The following is a 16,310-nucleotide window of genomic DNA, read 5'->3' as shown; positions in this document are numbered from 1 at the left end:
TCGCAGGGGAGGGCGGCGCGCGGGGTGGCGAGGCGGCGGAGACGGCGGGCATGGGGTGGCGAGGCGGCGGGGAGGGTGGCGCGCGGGGGCTGAAGAATGGACGGAGGGAGAGGGTGCGGGACTGCGGAAGGAGATCGGACGGCACTAATTCATTTTACCGCGGGACGAAGCGAGCGGAGGAACGACGTACAAAAAATTATCTTACTTTTGATCTTTTTAGGAGTAGAGATTTTCCACCTGTGACTGCAACCCAAATTACCTGAAATAGGAAAGTTGAGATGAATTTTGGAGTTTGCACGAGCACACGCCCCCATTTCTCTCGCCATTTCCACCGTTCCCTCTCAGATCTCCGTGTCTTGTCTCTGCCTCCCTCTCTCACCTCACCTCACCCTGCAATGGCAGACGAGCCTCTGGATGCATCCCCGTCGGCGCCCTCCGCCGCCGCGCCCGCGGACGGAGTCTCCTCATCCTCCTCCGCCGCGCCCGCCCCCGCCCCCGCCCCAGCGCTCCGACCGCGACGGGAGGCGTTCGAGCACGGGCTCCTGCCGATCCCCAAGCTGGTCATCCCGGAGGGCGCCCTGTCGCAAACCCTAGCCCAGATGAAGGAGCGGCTCGCGCCGGGGGGCGCGCGGGTGGGCGCCGCGGCGCTCGCGGAGGCCCTGCAGATCCCCGCCGAGCAGGCGGCGCTCGCGCTTGGGACGCTCGCCGCGGTAATCCCCGCCGAGGACCCCGCGCTCGGCGAGGATGGCGCGGGGGAGGCCGACCTCCGCGACCTGCTCCTCTTCCTCTACATCCAGTCCTACAAGCGCCTTGTGCCGCGCGGCCACAAGGACTCGCCCGCCGTCGCGGACGTGTGGCCGTCCACATCCGCCTTCGACGGGTGCCTCTCCGCGCTATCCCCGATCCAGGTCAGCCCCCGATCGCACCCCTCCCGGGTGCTAGTTTGATGGCTACCGTGCGTTACGGCTCGTGGCATCCCGCATCCTTTATGGGCTTTTGATTACTGCTTGTTGGATTGGGGAGTGCAGAGCGGCGAGTGATTTATTTCTTCAGTTTGGTTTTGGTGCGAATTTGTATGATTCGTCCACGATAGACTGGGTCTCGGATATGGATTTGACACCTATACAATAATAACAGTAATTGTTAATACTGTGATCATTCATTTCTGAAATGGACCAAAAACCTTTAGCACATATGATGCTTGATATCTGTTTAATTTCAATTTGAATTGCATTCGAAGCAATTAATGTAGGTGTCAACTTTGAAATGCGGTTTCTTCTTAATGAGAACATGAGAAAACTTTGTATTTTCCCCTGTTCCTTGCCTTTGTTTTCTTCATTGGATGTATGCGCAGATGCATTTTTGCACATATTTTCTTCGGTAATTTTGGTACATTTTACAAGTTATCACAATTTACGATTACTGGGGTTTGTAGGAAATTTGGGCATTTGATGATTCATTAAATCATCAAAATGTTTGATTGTAAGGTTGCTCATTATGGCAATGGGAAAGAATTTCTAAAAAATATTAAAATATTCCTGTCAGTTGATTAACAATGTTGCAGTAGGCAGTAGCTGATTGGAAGTAAAAATATCGAAACATTTTCCTGTTGCAGTAGCTGATTGGAATGCTGCATACTCCAAATGTGCTCATTCTTTACTGAACTTTACAGCCACCATAGTGTTTCAAATAAAGTGCTATAAGATCTGATAGGTCACCATTGGTCGATTTTATACTTCTTGCATAAGCAGTTCAAGAAGCTGTGAGAATTGAGAAACTACTGCAGTTTGTTTACGAAATGGAACATATTGTTCCGCTGCTGTACCAAATGGTAATGGATCATGGCCCTCATGTCTACTTCACAATCCAACTCAGCCCTATCTATCTTTAGCTCAAAATCATATAGTATTTGAGCCCAGCCCTTATTGAGCCCGATCCTTAAATTTGCTAGGCTAAATTAGAGGGCCCTTTACCACCCCTGCTCCAAGTCTGATTTTGTTTGCTAATTAATTCAGAAGATTGTTTACAAGGTTTGAGTTAAGGAAAATGCTTCAGTGCAAAATATGGTTACCTGACCAGTGAGCCATCGCCTATTATTTGTATTTTCCTTCCAAATGCTATCATGTACTACTGTTTCCTCCAATCCAAATATCAAAGAGCTTTCGTGAAATGTGAGCTCTGCAAACATGGTAGTGTTCTACTGTGCCCCTTTATCAATTGCTACTATACTTTCCTTTTCTGTTATTGCCATTTGTTGCAAGTTGCAGTACTTATTTCTTTTGCCAGTATGGAGGCACATGACTTCTACTTTTTTTATTTTGGCAATAATTTTTTTGCAGAAATTAAAAATGTTAAACATTGTTTTTTATATATGTTTGTCATTTTGCAGTTTATACGCTGCAATAGTCGCCGGTTTATGCCTTCACAAGTAGATGAAGAAGCTCATCAACTATCATATTTGCAAAAGCATATGGCCAACATCCTAACACTTTTGGCAGATTCTGTTGATGGAGAGGGCGATGATTCCATGGTTAGTTTTTAACTCTCCCAGTTTTCTAGATGTGTTTGTTTCTCTAAATCGATATAGTTGTTTACTCCCTCCGTTTCAAATTGTAGGTTGTTTCGGCATTTCTAGATACATAGTTTTTGTTATGTATCTAGACATATCATATATCTAGGTGCATAGCAAAAGCTATGAATCTAGAAAAGCCAAAACATCTTACAATTTGAAACGGAGGGACAAAGTTGATAGCATCAGTAAATGCAAAGCTTTGTGCAGATAGCAATGCTAGGATGTTATTGTCACACCTATAAGTGTTCAAGACCTTAGAAGAACCTGATCATAATTTTGGATATCAAACATGAGAATGTAGCACCAGAAACTGCCAACTGGTTTTTTAGTAGATCATAATTATAAATCCCATGTAACTTTGTTTCCACATTGCAGACAATCCAATTGATATGCATTGTAAATTAACCAAATATTCTAATTATAAATTTTGGTCCTTTAACTTATGGATGAGCTTAAAACGGTAAAAACTACATAAAGCAACTCCTGCCAAGTACTCATTGCTACTAGTAAGATAAAATTATATGCATTATAAATGGAATGGCAGAGATCACTGTTTCGTGATGGTAGACAAAGGATGAATCATGTAAGATACTCCTATGGGCTGTTGATGATGATGTGATTTCACATGACCAGGTCTAGGTAGCATGAAGAATGTATGAGATTTGTTATATATTTTTTTTGACCGAAACAGCAGGGGAGGCCCCTACTGACTTTTTTATAAATAATAAAGGGGATATGTACAAATTACAAGGCCACAGGCCCAAAGAAGATCCTAACTAGCAGAAGTACAATTATAGAGTATTACAAAACCAAAGTTCTAACGCCAGTTTTAAGGACGGCTTTGCTCTGTGTATTATAAGAGCAAAATCCTCCTTAAAAGAGAGTCTCCACCTAGCAAAGGATAGAGAAGCGCCATCAAAGATGATAGAGTTTCTGTGTGTCCAGATGCACCAGCATGCAAGCATAGAAATCTCTCTAAAGATAGCCGATCCAAACAACTGCCTCACCTTTTTTTCTCTTGCCCCTTCAGCCAACAATGCTGGCAGCTGCAAAATATTGCTTCTTGAAATGAAATTTTGTTGATAGACTGCAAAATATAGCTAGTTAATCTTCTAAAAAATGTGAGATAGTGGACAAAAGATCTTGGTGTACATGAGCCATTCCTTACTATTGCTGAACACAATAATCTACATTTCTTTCTCACTCCTGCTTCTCTGATGAAAAAATGACATGCATGCATTGCTGTAGTATATACTTACCTGAGGATTCCCCAGATGCTAACTTTCTCAAGGATTGCTTTATATGCAGGTATTGACAATGGAGACTTTTGAGCACCTTGGATTTTTGTTGCAGCTCTCTGAAGGAACTCCTTTAAGCCAAGCAGCTAGTTTTTTCGCAAATTCTGATCCAGACATGCCTGCTGCTCCTGTACCTGCTGCTCTGGTTCATGATTGGATATTGCAGCATATAGCTTCGACATTAGAATTTATGGCAGAAAAGTCCTCAGCAAAAGAAAACAGCCAACATAATGCATCTGATCCTGATGTCACAATGTCTGATGCTGTCACAAATACAAGAATTCATAGCAGCTCACCAACTGGAACTTCTGGTCCAAATTATCCTGGACATTACCGAAATACAACATTTGTGGAGGGTTTCTCCAAAACTTCTGTTGTCAAACAAGCATCTGATATGACAGGGCATTCAATCAAGGTATGTGTTTTGTTTTTTGTTGTAGTTTGTAGATACTGAGAACGGCTAAAGATGTTTGTCCTATGCCATTCAATGAACTTCTGTTGTATCTTCAATATTGGAGTTTCAAAGCTGAGATTGTCAGTGATTAATAACAATCAGAGATGTTTTTTGTAGGTTTTGAACTGCCATGATTCTGTTATCTACATTTTAGCTCCACTTAAGTATGCAACCATCTATGGATGTTCTGACACTACCATCGTTCTTGGTGCTATTGGTAAGGTATGTATTTCATATAATTTTAGAATCCGTATCATATTTCTGTTTGATATTGAATACAGTTTGAGGCTCCTGGGTGGCTTTATATTCTAATGCACACTTTTTCTTCATAAGAATTCTATTAATAGTTTTCACCTGCTAGCATCAAGTATCTTTCACCTTATCTAGTATTAATCCAAAGAATTTCTATGCTGTCAGGTTGTAAAAGTGGAGCATTGTGAAAGAGTACAAATTATTGCAGCTTCGAAACGAATTTGTATTGCCAATTGTCGTGAATGTACCTTCTATTTGGGAGTAAATCACCAACCACTTATTATGGGCGACAACCATAAATTACTAGTGAGTTTTGCTCTTCCCATCTGTGCTTTCTTACTCCTCAGATGTTGCGTATCAGTGTATGGCACTCTATAATATATCAATATTTCATTGCGTTTTAAAAAGATAAACAACACTGGACAGTTGGAAGGTAAAACTTAGCAGGATTATTCAGGATGTTCTGTGCTTTAAAACATTGCACCCCATGTACTTTAATTTCAACATCTTGAGTACTTTACTTGTATTTTAACAGGTAGCTCCATTTAATACTTATTATCCACAACTGGGGGAGCATTTGGCTCAAGTTGGTGTGGATCCTAATGTCAACCAGTGGGACCAACCTTTCGTATTGGGAGTTGTTGATCCACACGATTCATTATCTCATCCTGCTGGGGTTTCTGATGTCAAGGCTGAGTCCGCCACTTGTCTAGACCCAGATCTATTTATGAACTTTTTGGTATGTGAGCTATATATTTGGTTCCTATATTGCAGCCTTGCAGGAGAATTGAAAAATCTCTATAAATTCAACCAAAACCTGAGCAGATGTCTTGCTTTAGCAACATGTTGTATGTGATGTATCTGCAATAATAAGATTGTTACTAATTTTCTCAGAGTATTCAATGTGTTCATAGCAGTTGGGTTCTTCAAAATCATATTTAGCATCTCTGTTGTTACTAGTTGATCAATAAATTGGCAATGTTTTACTTTACACAGATTTCTTATACCTGAATATGGGTGGTAATACTTGTGTTGCGGTTACATAAACCCATCATTTGGTGCATTTTAAGCGTCCGCAATATTTGCTTTTCTTGCAACAAAAAACTGACACACTAGTTATTTCTGTGCAGATTCCTAGTTGGTTCGAGCCACAAGGGCCTACCAAATACAATCCATTTACCTTGCCTGAAGTTTATTGGGCATCCCAAAGGAAAAAGGTATATATGTTGATCTACAATAAATTGATAATTTTGTATACGTTTCTAACAGTTGTTGTTTAGGTCAGAGGTTTTTTTTTTTTTTTTTTTTTTGGGGGGGGGGGATGGCACATGATTAAGACAGACATGCTGTTTATATATCTGTGCTATGAGAAATTTCATTACCAATAATAAATGCCATTCCGTTTTCAATGGTTGTATTTTGGCAAATTGACATGGAAAAATGGAGAAAATGTTGTGTCTTAACTCTTAAGTTATTAACACATAAAAGTGGAGAAAATAGATAAAACGAAGGTGCTAGGCCAAGTGGTTCTTCTCCCCCTAGTGCCTAGGTGCCGCCTAGCTCCACCTTCTCTTAAACATAGATAGTGATATTTTACTAAACTAATTTACGCTGCATTACGCTTTGGAACAAAATAAAAATATGATTCCTGGTAGTGGTGGGGTACATAAGGTTATGCATGCAGTTTTGGATCAATGTGCTCAAAGGGTGATTAGTTTTCTCCATTTTATTTTCCAGTACATTTTAGTAGCATATTCTTGAGCACGTTATGCAGAAAAAAGTATTTGCACATCGTTCTGAAGTTCAACTTTCTTATTGTACATTTTCAGCATGCTTCCCTGGAAGATATTCAAAAGAATATTCGGGAACTAGAGATTGATGATAACCGAAAGAAAGAATTGGCATGTGCCCTTCATGCTCAGTTCAAAGATTGGTTATACGGTGAGTTACTTTTGTTTTGGTGTAACTATGATGATAGATTAGTGTTTGCATGGTTTTTGTTTTTTAGCTATTGTTGTCCTACCAGCTTGAGACTCAGTATGTATGTGTTTTGAGGTTTTAAATAAGTTTGCCCATCATGTTACCTTAGCTCAAATTGCTTGGTTTTGGTGGGCCAATTTCACTCTCTGCTAGAAGTTCTTTTCCTATCCCGCGCAGTTTATTGCTTACAAATTATGCGGCTATGCGCCCATCGCTGGTAACTGTCAACGACTCCATGAATGTACTGGACCCTGTCAGGGATTTAGGACCTGTTGAGTTTGTGTTTGTGAACCATGGGCAGAAAACCTGCAGGGACATTCTTAAGATGGTTGGAGGCTTGACTATTATTTCATCATCTCTGAATCATACATTCAAATATTAAACTCATCGATTCATAATTTTGAGATTGGTCAGTTTTTTTAGTTCAAGTCATATGATCTTCAGTGACTGTCTCATAAGTTGTGATATTCTCCATTGAATCTTGTCCACTGCGAATGTTTGTTGACTTAATCTGGAATGAAATGTTTTGCCTGACCACTAACAATTATGAATTTTATTTCAGCTTCAGGCAATATCCGCCAGCTCTACTGTTTGCAAGGTGAATAAGCACGGGATTCATCTGTAAATGCGCATGTGCAAGATTGTCCTTCAACCATTCCATTCCGCGCATCCAAGAGATCCAGGCTGACTGGTTGTGGCTGTGCCGAAGCAGATGGTTGTTCAGCCTGTAGTGTTTGTGGAGGGAAGTATGTAAAAAATGTACTGTGTTATTTTTTTTTTCTAATTAATTTTGATCACTTCCCTCCTTTTGTTGGTCACAGGGTTGCTGTAAATCTTTGATTTTTTTTCCTGGCTTCATATTTATATCCTTCGTAAGACTTCCTGATAGCGGCTACTCAATTCATTTGTGTTGGCCTCTTGGGAAATAATATTTTTTTGACCACCAGATGGGGTCACTCACATCCATACTGTGTATGCGTTCTCATTATTTATTCCCAAAGAAAGCCCACATAATCCAAGACGTGCATGCGTGAACTGCCGAGATCTTGCCCAGGTGAGGCCTTGTTTAGTTCCCAATTTGGGAGTTACAAAATTGACATTTTGTCATAAATGCGCAACTGTAGCATTTCGTTTGTATTTGTGAATTATCATCCAAATATTGACTAATTAGGCTCAAAAGATTCGTCTTGCAAAGTACAACAAAACTGTGCAATTAGTTTTTGATTTTGTATACATTCAGTACTCCATGCATGTACCGCAAGTTTGATGTGATGGGGAATCTTCTTTTTGCATTGTGTTAAAGTTGGGATTTTGGAGGGCAAGGCCGAGTGAAAAATTGACAGTTGTGGATTTTTCAGTTGCCTGACGATGTAACGCGTGCACCACGTGCGTGCTGTCATCTCACTCCACCATGTACACTATCCTCAGGCCTCCGATCCTGACCCTCCCTGCCACGGGCACCAGCGTCACGGTGACGCTGTCGTCTCCGTCGGCGCCCAGGTCCTCCAGGAGCTCGTCCAGCGCCACCCTCATGCTGGTCTGCACCGACGCCACCTCGCCCACCGCCGCCTCCATCCTGGGCTGCTTCAGGGACACGAAGCTGCCGGCCATCTCCCGCGCCCCCGGCGAGACCTTCTCGTGCTCCACGGCGTTCACGTACACGTCGAACCTGACGAAGTCCCCGCCGTGCGCCTCAATGCCCTCCACCACCAGCACCTCCACCTCATGACGGCGGCTTCGCGTGTTCCCGGGCCGCGTCCGCGTCACCGCGGCTGACACCGCCGCGTCGAGCGACACCGGGAACCGGACGGGCTTCAGGTGCTGGCGACTTCGCCGGCTCAAGTCCGGGTTGACGGGCGGCCGCGCGCCGAGCCACGGCGTGCCGACCTCGGCGTACGTGTACCGGAGCTTCCCGATGTCGAGCATGTCGCGGACGGTGACGCGCACGAGGCGGGCCTCCTCGTCGTAGAAGAGGAAGGACGAGTCGAGCCAGTCGGGTTCCGTGAAGTCCGCGTGCCGCGGCCGGTCGCCGCCGGCGCCGGCGTCGTCGCGCCGCCAGACCTCCCAGAGGCGGTCGGAGTTGGCGTGGTGCGGGTAGAAGATGGGGTCGCGCGCGGAGGAGTAGTAGGCGCCCATGTCCTCGTGGTTGGGGCGCGACAGGTCGCCGGTCCACCGGTGCACGATGTTGTGCAGCCACAGCTCCACCGTGCCGGCGCCCGGCATCCCCCGGTCGCCGGCGCGGTACGGCTGCCCGTGGAAGAGGGATGGCAGCGGTGCGTTGGTGACCATCTGTTTATACATGATCCGGAGGTTGAGCTGGATCTGCTGCTCGTCGGTGCAATTCTTCTCCGCGTACGAGAAGTCGAGGTCGACGACCCTCGGCGGCGCGTGCCTCGGGTTCCGCGAGGGATCGTGGAGCGGCGACACCTCGTCGGCGAACTCCTGGGGCACCCGCATCCCCTCCGGCACGTCCCAGCTCCAGAACGGCACGGCGAACCCGGGGTCGCCGAGGAGCCTCGCCGCGATGCGCTCGAAGAAGTGGAGGTAGGCGCGGTGGAAGGGGAAGAAGAGCCACGAGGCGTGGATCTGCAGGGGGAGCTCCGGCCGCCCCGCCTGCCGGTGCGCGCCGGCGCAGTAGGCGCAGTGGATGTTGGCCTGCTGGTAGAAGCTGCGCGGGTCCGACGCCGGCAGCGCCTTCATCAGCGCCACCGCGCGAGCGAGCTTGGCCATGTCGCCCGCCGCGCCGGCGTCGTGCGCCGGCCGCCTCGTCCGGAGTGGCGCGGCCGGGTCGGGGAACGTGAAGTTGATGACGGCGGGCTCGGACACCGGCGCCGGAGGGCAGCAGTGGAAGGGCGAGAGCGCGTGGGGCGGGAGGCTGGGCTCGCCGCACCACCGCAGGTCGGTGACTATGGGCCTGCCGCCGCTGCCGGCTTTGTTCCCGGCGTCGCCTCCGTATCCGGACAATGGGGCTTTCGTGGCGGGGTCGCCGGCGCAGGAGATGAGCTGAGGGTCGAGTCCGGTGGCGGCGAGGATGGTTTTCGACAGAGAGTACGCGCATGTCCTTAAGGCAAGAGGGAGCAAGACGGTGACCGTGAAGGCGAGGGCGCAGCAGAGGAGGATGCGGAATGCCAGCAGAGCACCGTTGCTACCCGCCATGGCCGTGCGCGCACCTGTTGCTTTGGGTGAATGTTTGAATTCTGGACGAATTGGATACATATATATAGCGAGAGAAATGGCGCCCTTTTGACATCATAACCCTGGTTTATAAAATTTTAACACAATTTCAGTATTTAACCTTGCCATTTTCAATCTGGCACCATGTACAATATCAAATTGCAAATATTTTCACAATAAAATGTTCACCGTGCACAGTGCAATCACATCTGTTTGCCGACACAAAACGGTGAAACCAACAGAAAGTTCATTTGAAGGACACTTAAAAAAGAATAAGCTCTATTGAATTATTACATAAGCGGTGTCACGATAACTTGTAGCTTGCTTTGCACGTCCCGTAACTGTTACTTAACTCTGCATGAGGAAGGCATGGATAGTTACATTTTTCCATACATGCGGTTGTTTGGTAACAAAACGAGGAACCATGACCTCATATATGCGTTTATTTTTTTAAACTCAAGTGCCAACCGAAGATATTAGCATGTGTTTGGTTTTGGGATCAAGTGGAATGGATTGGGTCCATCCCACTTTTCTAGGTTGGGTCAACCCATCTCTTGTTTGGTTTGGAGGGATAGATCCGTTCCAGTTTTTTATTTGATTAGTGGGGTTGAGAGGATTATGATGGATGCTATTTTAACACCATTAGCTACAATAAATTGTAAATCCCACATGTCAATGGTGGGGCCCACTTGTCATTCTCTCGTATTATTTTTTATTCTTCTACCTTGTCTTCTTCCTCGTTCTCCACCCGAGCCTCCACTTGCCTCTGCTCCATCCTTCCCCGCCGGCCCCGCCTGATCCTTCCCTGCCAGTCCCACCTCTGCTCCCCGCTGGTGGTGCCATTCGCCCCCGCCTGAATCCCTGCACCGCCACCCCCGTCGTCCCAGCGGTCCAGCTCCCTAGGCGGAGCCTGCGCTGCCCTGGATGGCCGCAGCGCTCCCCTATGTGGCCGGCGCCGCACCATCCTCGTCCTCTTGGCTGGCACCAGACCACCTACGGAGGAAACGACAAGCCAACGGAGAAGAACTAGGTCAGCTTGGTCCGATCAATTTGGAGGAATGCAACCAACCCGCATATAGGAGGAATATTCCCTCATGGATCTGATCCAACTTAGATACATTTTCAACCAATACACGGGCTGATGTAGCCCATTCCAATCTAGTTCGACTCCTGAATCAAACGCATCCTAGGGGAAACGGCATGAGTTGTTTGGAAAGCCATTGAGCCCTGTGTTCTGTGTAAGCACGAAATGTGTGCTCGTGCCGGCCCGTTCAAGAATTGAAACCAGCCGAAATGGGAGCTCAAGGGAGATACCCACTTATCTGGGCCACGAGGGTAGAGGCCTGCCACCTGGCAGGTGAAGCCCACCCAACTTGGGCTCTGCGCCGGTCTGCCGCCTCCAATAATCCCACGGGCTCACATAATGACCCAACGGTTTGTCCTCACCCAACAGGCCCACAAATAATACAGTGGGAGATAGATGATGGCCTACCAACATTTTATTTATTCATTCATGAGTCACTCACGATACATAGGGTGTATTTAGTTGAGTTGTAAAGTAGCTGTTGAGTTGTAAGCTATGAAAAAGTAGCTATAAACTATAAGTTGTAGAAAAGCTGTTTGATGGAAGGCTTTAACAACTTTTAAAAAGGTAGCGAGCGGACCCACATGCCCACCCCACTCGACCTCTGCCTCCTCAGGCGCTGACGAGCCGAGCCTTCTTCTTCCTCGGACTCAAGTACGGGCTCATGCGCATGGCCACGGAGGTGTGTGCAGACAGGCCATGGTCTGCTTTCTGAAATTTTCTGTTGTATCTGTGGGCCCCACGAATCGATGTTTGCATAGGAGCAAGCGAATAATTTCGTTCGACTTCAGTGAGCCGCACATATATCTCCTCACCAAGGCCAATCTACCAGCATACGTTAATATTATATTCTTTTGGGACAACGATGATAGTTACACACTCTGCCCGCGCAAAACAGATTACACCCTTTAAACTGTAGCTCACTTAATTAGTTTTGTCCTAAGTAAATAGATCTAATTTTGACCAAATTTATATAATACTATCTATAATACCAAATAAATGCACCACTATTGTAGCCAACTGAGCATATATATAGCTCTGCTAGTAAAAGGGATGAGTGTGGGTGCATTTGTGTGAGCATTCGCATCTGTTCTGTGTTTTGAAAAAAAATCTTTGGCAGCGTGCTCATGGGACCGATCAACCTAGATAGTTTGCTATTCTAGCCGTGAATACTGCTCCCCTCGCAGAAAAAAAATGCAATGCCGCCGTTGTCTGCCGCGTGCAAGCCACTAAAATGAACATGGACCTCGTGTTTCGTCTCACCGGTCAGTAGTGGCGGATGTAGGAATTTAAGATTGGGTGTACATAGATCCTAACAAATTGATCATCACATATAAAATACAAAGGCTCTTGTAGATGAAAATATGGTACCATATAAATAACTCCTTCAATGTCATTAGAGATTTTGTCCATATAGCGCTCACAAACATCTAATTTGCGCACAACACTCTAGAATTTGCCTATTGGACATGGCGAAAATGTGGCCTTTTGCCCACAATACACTGCACACAGTTAAAACACCCATATATTGCCCTTCTCTCCCTCTTCCCATTCCGTGCCTGATCGGTTGATCTTTGCCCCTCTCAATCTCGGCAAGCAAGCAAGAAACAGAGTAGAGTAGGCACAAGCGGGCGCAACACACCATCACAAAATCATCTGCTAGTTTTCTCACTCTCAAAATTCAATGAGTACGAGATTTCCAATCCAAGCTACACGTCCTGCAAACCGGGACAACAGCAGTAGCCGCACATTATTGTGCCCGCCAGGGCCGGCGATGCCTCCGTCAGATCAATGGCCGGCGAGTCAGCGCGGACCCTTTGGTTCCACCGCTCTTGTGCCCCTCTTCCAGGCGTCGGCAGCTGGCCAAACCTTAGTCCTAGTGGCTCGCGCCAGCAGCAAGCGGATGACGAGAGGTCGAGAGAGGAACGGGGACTTTTGAGGGCTGGGAGCATCGGGCGAACAAACGAATGATGACATGTCCGGAAGGGAATTTTGATCTTAAAGACAGCAGGCCAGCGCATAGTCTATTTTCCTTGTTTGGGCTCAAATAGACACGTTCTGACCCAGTTCCATGTATACCTCTTTATATGTATGTACATACTAACTGAACTTTGTTGTCAAAATTATTGGGTGTACACCCATGCACCTCTACTGCGTCCGCCCCTGCTAGTCAGCACAAGATAAAATGATACAAATTTTGTTTCTTGTTCGCCACATATCACCAAAGCTATTACTACAACGCGTTTAGGCAAAACAGCCCCCATATCTGAAGGTACAAAACAGTAGCCAAGACAATGCAAAGAGGAGAGGGTATAAGGGATCCTCTAGCCTGACACCCCTCTTGCACCAAAATCTTTATTCAAGGAACACCACTAAGTAACATTGAAGGTTACAGGAATTCAGATTGTGAGAATCCAGTATATCCATTTATTTGAGAAGCCTTTCGCCTTAAACATGTCTAGGATCACTTGGTGCTCAATTTGTCAAATTCCTTTTTCACAAGCAAGTCTCAGAATAATAATTTCTTTCTTTGAGCATTGACAAATATGTGGAAACCAAAAGACCAAGATAAGCAGTCTTGAATGGTCTATCCCTTAATGAAACCACACTGATATAGATGGAATCATAATATATCAGCATCGATAGAAAACAATGACTGTAGCCTATTATATTAAGAATTTTAGTTAAAATCTTAGTGAGTAGTTGAGCAAGGAAATTTGGGCTCAATTCATGAATTTTTTTGGGTGATCCACTTTACGCCCCTGCTTATCGAGATCCTTGTTGATGTCTACATCTTGCAAAAGATACACGAGGATGTCCAATTCCTCCATCTCAACTTCCCGAGAACCATATTGTGATGTGTACATCTTGCAATGAAGTCATGAGATATGTCCAATTCCTCTAGCTCAACTTATCCAAATTTCTTCCAAATTCCATATACCATCCATTTCTGTTAAGAGTTTTAGCGCCCTCCAAGACTAACAACCATGGTCTCGGCCCGGCCTGGGTCAATCGGAGCCCATAACCTTACTTCTATTGCTGTGAGCCCCACACTACATACTGTGTACATCATGAAATTGTTGGAGTTATCGGAGGGAAAGGAATAGAGAGAGAAGCTCTATGGGTTAGGGATTGCTTACCGATAGTACGGGATAAATCTCCAAGCCGACATCCTTCCTGACCACTTCTTTATGTTTCCATGTTTCATACTAACAACATGAGTGTCTTTAGGGCAAGTACATTAGTGTTATCTAATAGCAGTCTCATGCATTAACACATAATCTTGAGACGACTTAACAAACAACCTGTACAATGGGTTGTCTTTTTAAGTTGTCTCATAGTAATTCTATTTCCTTAATTTGTGCATAGAAAAAAAAGAAATATTATGAGTTGCATGACAATCACAACTCGTACAATGGTGGAGTAGTCGTCTCATAGTCCTAAAATCTAGTTTATGAGGTGGTTGTTTCATGAAACAACGACTTCTCTCTCTCTCCTCACCCTCTCTCCTCCACATCAGCAAAAATCCTATGTGGCATTGCATGAGACGACCTATGAGACTGCTGAGGTGTAGCAATGTACTTGCTCTTAGTTCTCGGAGTAGTATCTTGTTAGGATTAGGTCTACATCACAAAAATCTATTTGTGGGTGGGTGTGAACAATAGAGTAACCACAATTGAATAACATGTTTTTATTTATGGCTTGCGTAAAATAGTGAAAGCTATATGCTAACATTTTTAAGTTTTCCTAATCTATCCTCTTCCCTTCTTGCCGGCTATACATACCACCAGCACCAGTTCTTTACAATGTCGTTGCGCAATATATGTTTTTTGAATAAGAAGAATGGTTGGACGTACCCACTACAAGAAAACTGACCTGTCATCCCTAGCCTTAGTATTGATTGCGTTTGAAATTGGTACTAACATTAGTACCGGTTCCAAAGGATACTGCCTGCTGCGTGCCATGAGGACCCCTTTAGTACCGGTTGGGGGCAACAACCGATACTAAAGGGTGAGCATTAGTACCGGTTGGTGGATGCAACCGGTGCTAATGCTCTACGCACTCTCTAGTGTCGGTTGTTTGCATCAACCGGTACTAAAGGGGGCACCGTCTAGTACCGGTTGCTTCTACCAACCGGTACTAATGTGACACCCCCCCTCTAGTACCGGTTTGAAATACCAACCGGTACTAGAGGGCACCCCTTTAGTATTAGTTGGTGACCCCAACTGGTAGTAATTTTCTTTCTATAAATACCCTCCATCTTCCTCCAGCCCGAGCCAGATCCTCCAGTTCGGCTTCACCCTGTCCATGGCGCCATAGGGGGAGGTTTTGCCGGATTTGTGACCATTTCTTGGGGATTTCACTCATTCAAGTGTTCTAAAGGTTAGAAACTTCATCCTCCCTTGATACATGGTTAGTATACTAAGTTTTAGCTTTAGAGCTAGAGTAATTTATGATTTTTGGAATAAGGTACAATGGGGAATTTTTTCATTTATATGAATGTGTTATTTAGGGGATTTCACTCATTTAAGTGTTCTAAACTTCATCCTCCCTTGATACATGGTTAGTATACTAAGTTTTATGCTTAAGAGCTAGAATATTTTGTGATTTTTAGAATAAGGTACAATGGGAAATTTTTTCATTTATATGAATGTGTTATTTAGATTTCATATTTGTGATTTGTAGAATAAACTACAATTTTTTGGATGCCATGATTCGTACTAGTCAAATAAATTTACATGAGGTTAGAGAAATAATTTCATAGTTTAGTACTTTTCAAATAGAGATACGAAATTAGTCATTTTTACAATAAGCTACAATGGAGAAAATTTTAATTTATATGTTATGTTATCAAATTGTAGGAAATAATTTTCATTTCTTGCTAATTCAAGAATTTTTCTATATTCTCTAGCTATTCAAAATTTTTACTACAATTTTCACAGCTCAAGCTTTACCCTATCTATAGTGCCATAGGGGAAGTGCTGCCAGATTTGTAACCATTTCTTGGGGATTGCAATCATTCAAGTGTTCTAAAGGTTAGAAACTTCATCCTCCGTTAATACATGGATAATAAATTTAAAAAACTAATCCATGTGTATATACTAAGAAAAATTAGATTAAGTACTTCAATTTATTTTCTTATTGTTCAACAACCAATCCATGTGTAATATTTTGTAGATGGATCGGCAATGGATGTACAACGCTGACAAACGTTCTATGGAGTACTTTAATGGCTTGCGTGGTTTTCTCGATCAGGCAGAATCCAACAAACTGACGTCCGGTTTCATTTGTTGTCCGTGCAGAAATTCTAAAAATGAGAGGGATTACTCATCCATCAATACTATTCACGCCCACATATACAGTTCTGAATTCATGGCAACCTATATTGTTTGGACCAAGCATGGGAAAAGAAGAGTTATGATGGATGATGATAATGAAGAAGAAGATGACAACATTCCTGACTGGATTCAAGGAAGTGCCTTTGTAGATGCTCCA

The 16,310-nt window shown here is 44.6% G+C and overlaps 2 protein-coding genes across 2 annotated transcripts; one reads left to right on the top strand and one right to left on the bottom strand.

Annotated features, from left to right (window-relative positions):
• Nucleotides 1–299: 299 nt before the first annotated feature.
• On the top strand, nucleotides 300–7,577 carry LOC101773367 (TBCC domain-containing protein 1). Its single transcript, XM_004965827.2, has 9 exons — nucleotides 300–908; nucleotides 2,390–2,530; nucleotides 3,881–4,285; nucleotides 4,442–4,546; nucleotides 4,742–4,882; nucleotides 5,112–5,315; nucleotides 5,707–5,793; nucleotides 6,406–6,517; nucleotides 7,119–7,577. The coding sequence occupies exons 1-9, from the start codon at nucleotides 396–398 to the stop codon at nucleotides 7,160–7,162; spliced, it is 1,752 nt and encodes a 583-aa protein (XP_004965884.1). The 5' UTR covers nucleotides 300–395; the 3' UTR covers nucleotides 7,163–7,577.
• A 308-nt stretch (nucleotides 7,578–7,885) lies between these two features.
• On the bottom strand, nucleotides 7,886–9,812 carry LOC101772954 (polyphenol oxidase I, chloroplastic). The gene has a single exon (XM_004965826.2). It carries the CDS (start codon nucleotides 9,770–9,772, stop codon nucleotides 7,958–7,960), a length of 1,815 nt encoding a protein of 604 aa, XP_004965883.1. The 5' UTR covers nucleotides 9,773–9,812; the 3' UTR covers nucleotides 7,886–7,957.
• Between the last annotated feature and the right edge of the window lie 6,498 nt (nucleotides 9,813–16,310).

The sequence above is a fragment of the Setaria italica genome, chromosome IV, assembly GCF_000263155.2.
Source record: "Setaria italica strain Yugu1 chromosome IV, Setaria_italica_v2.0, whole genome shotgun sequence".
Classification (NCBI taxonomy): Eukaryota; Viridiplantae; Streptophyta; class Magnoliopsida; order Poales; family Poaceae; genus Setaria; species Setaria italica.
Note: the sequence above shows the minus strand (reverse complement) of the source record. Positions and strands in the feature narration are given on the sequence as shown.

Bases quoted from the DNA above. Each gene is read 5' to 3' on its own strand.
- LOC101773367 (XM_004965827.2), top strand. From the start codon at position 396: ATGGCAGACGAGCCTCTGGATGCATCCCCGTCGGCGCCCTCCGCCGCC. The intron at 909-2,389 runs GTCAGCCCCCGA...GTCATTTTGCAG, and splicing joins CCGCGCTATCCCCGATCCAG to TTTATACGCTGCAATAGTCG. The intron at 6,518-7,118 runs GTGAGTTACTTT...ATTTTATTTCAG, and splicing joins GTTCAAAGATTGGTTATACG to CTTCAGGCAATATCCGCCAG.
- LOC101772954 (XM_004965826.2), bottom strand. From the start codon at position 9,772: ATGTATCCAATTCGTCCAGAATTCAAACATTCACCCAAAGCAACAGGT.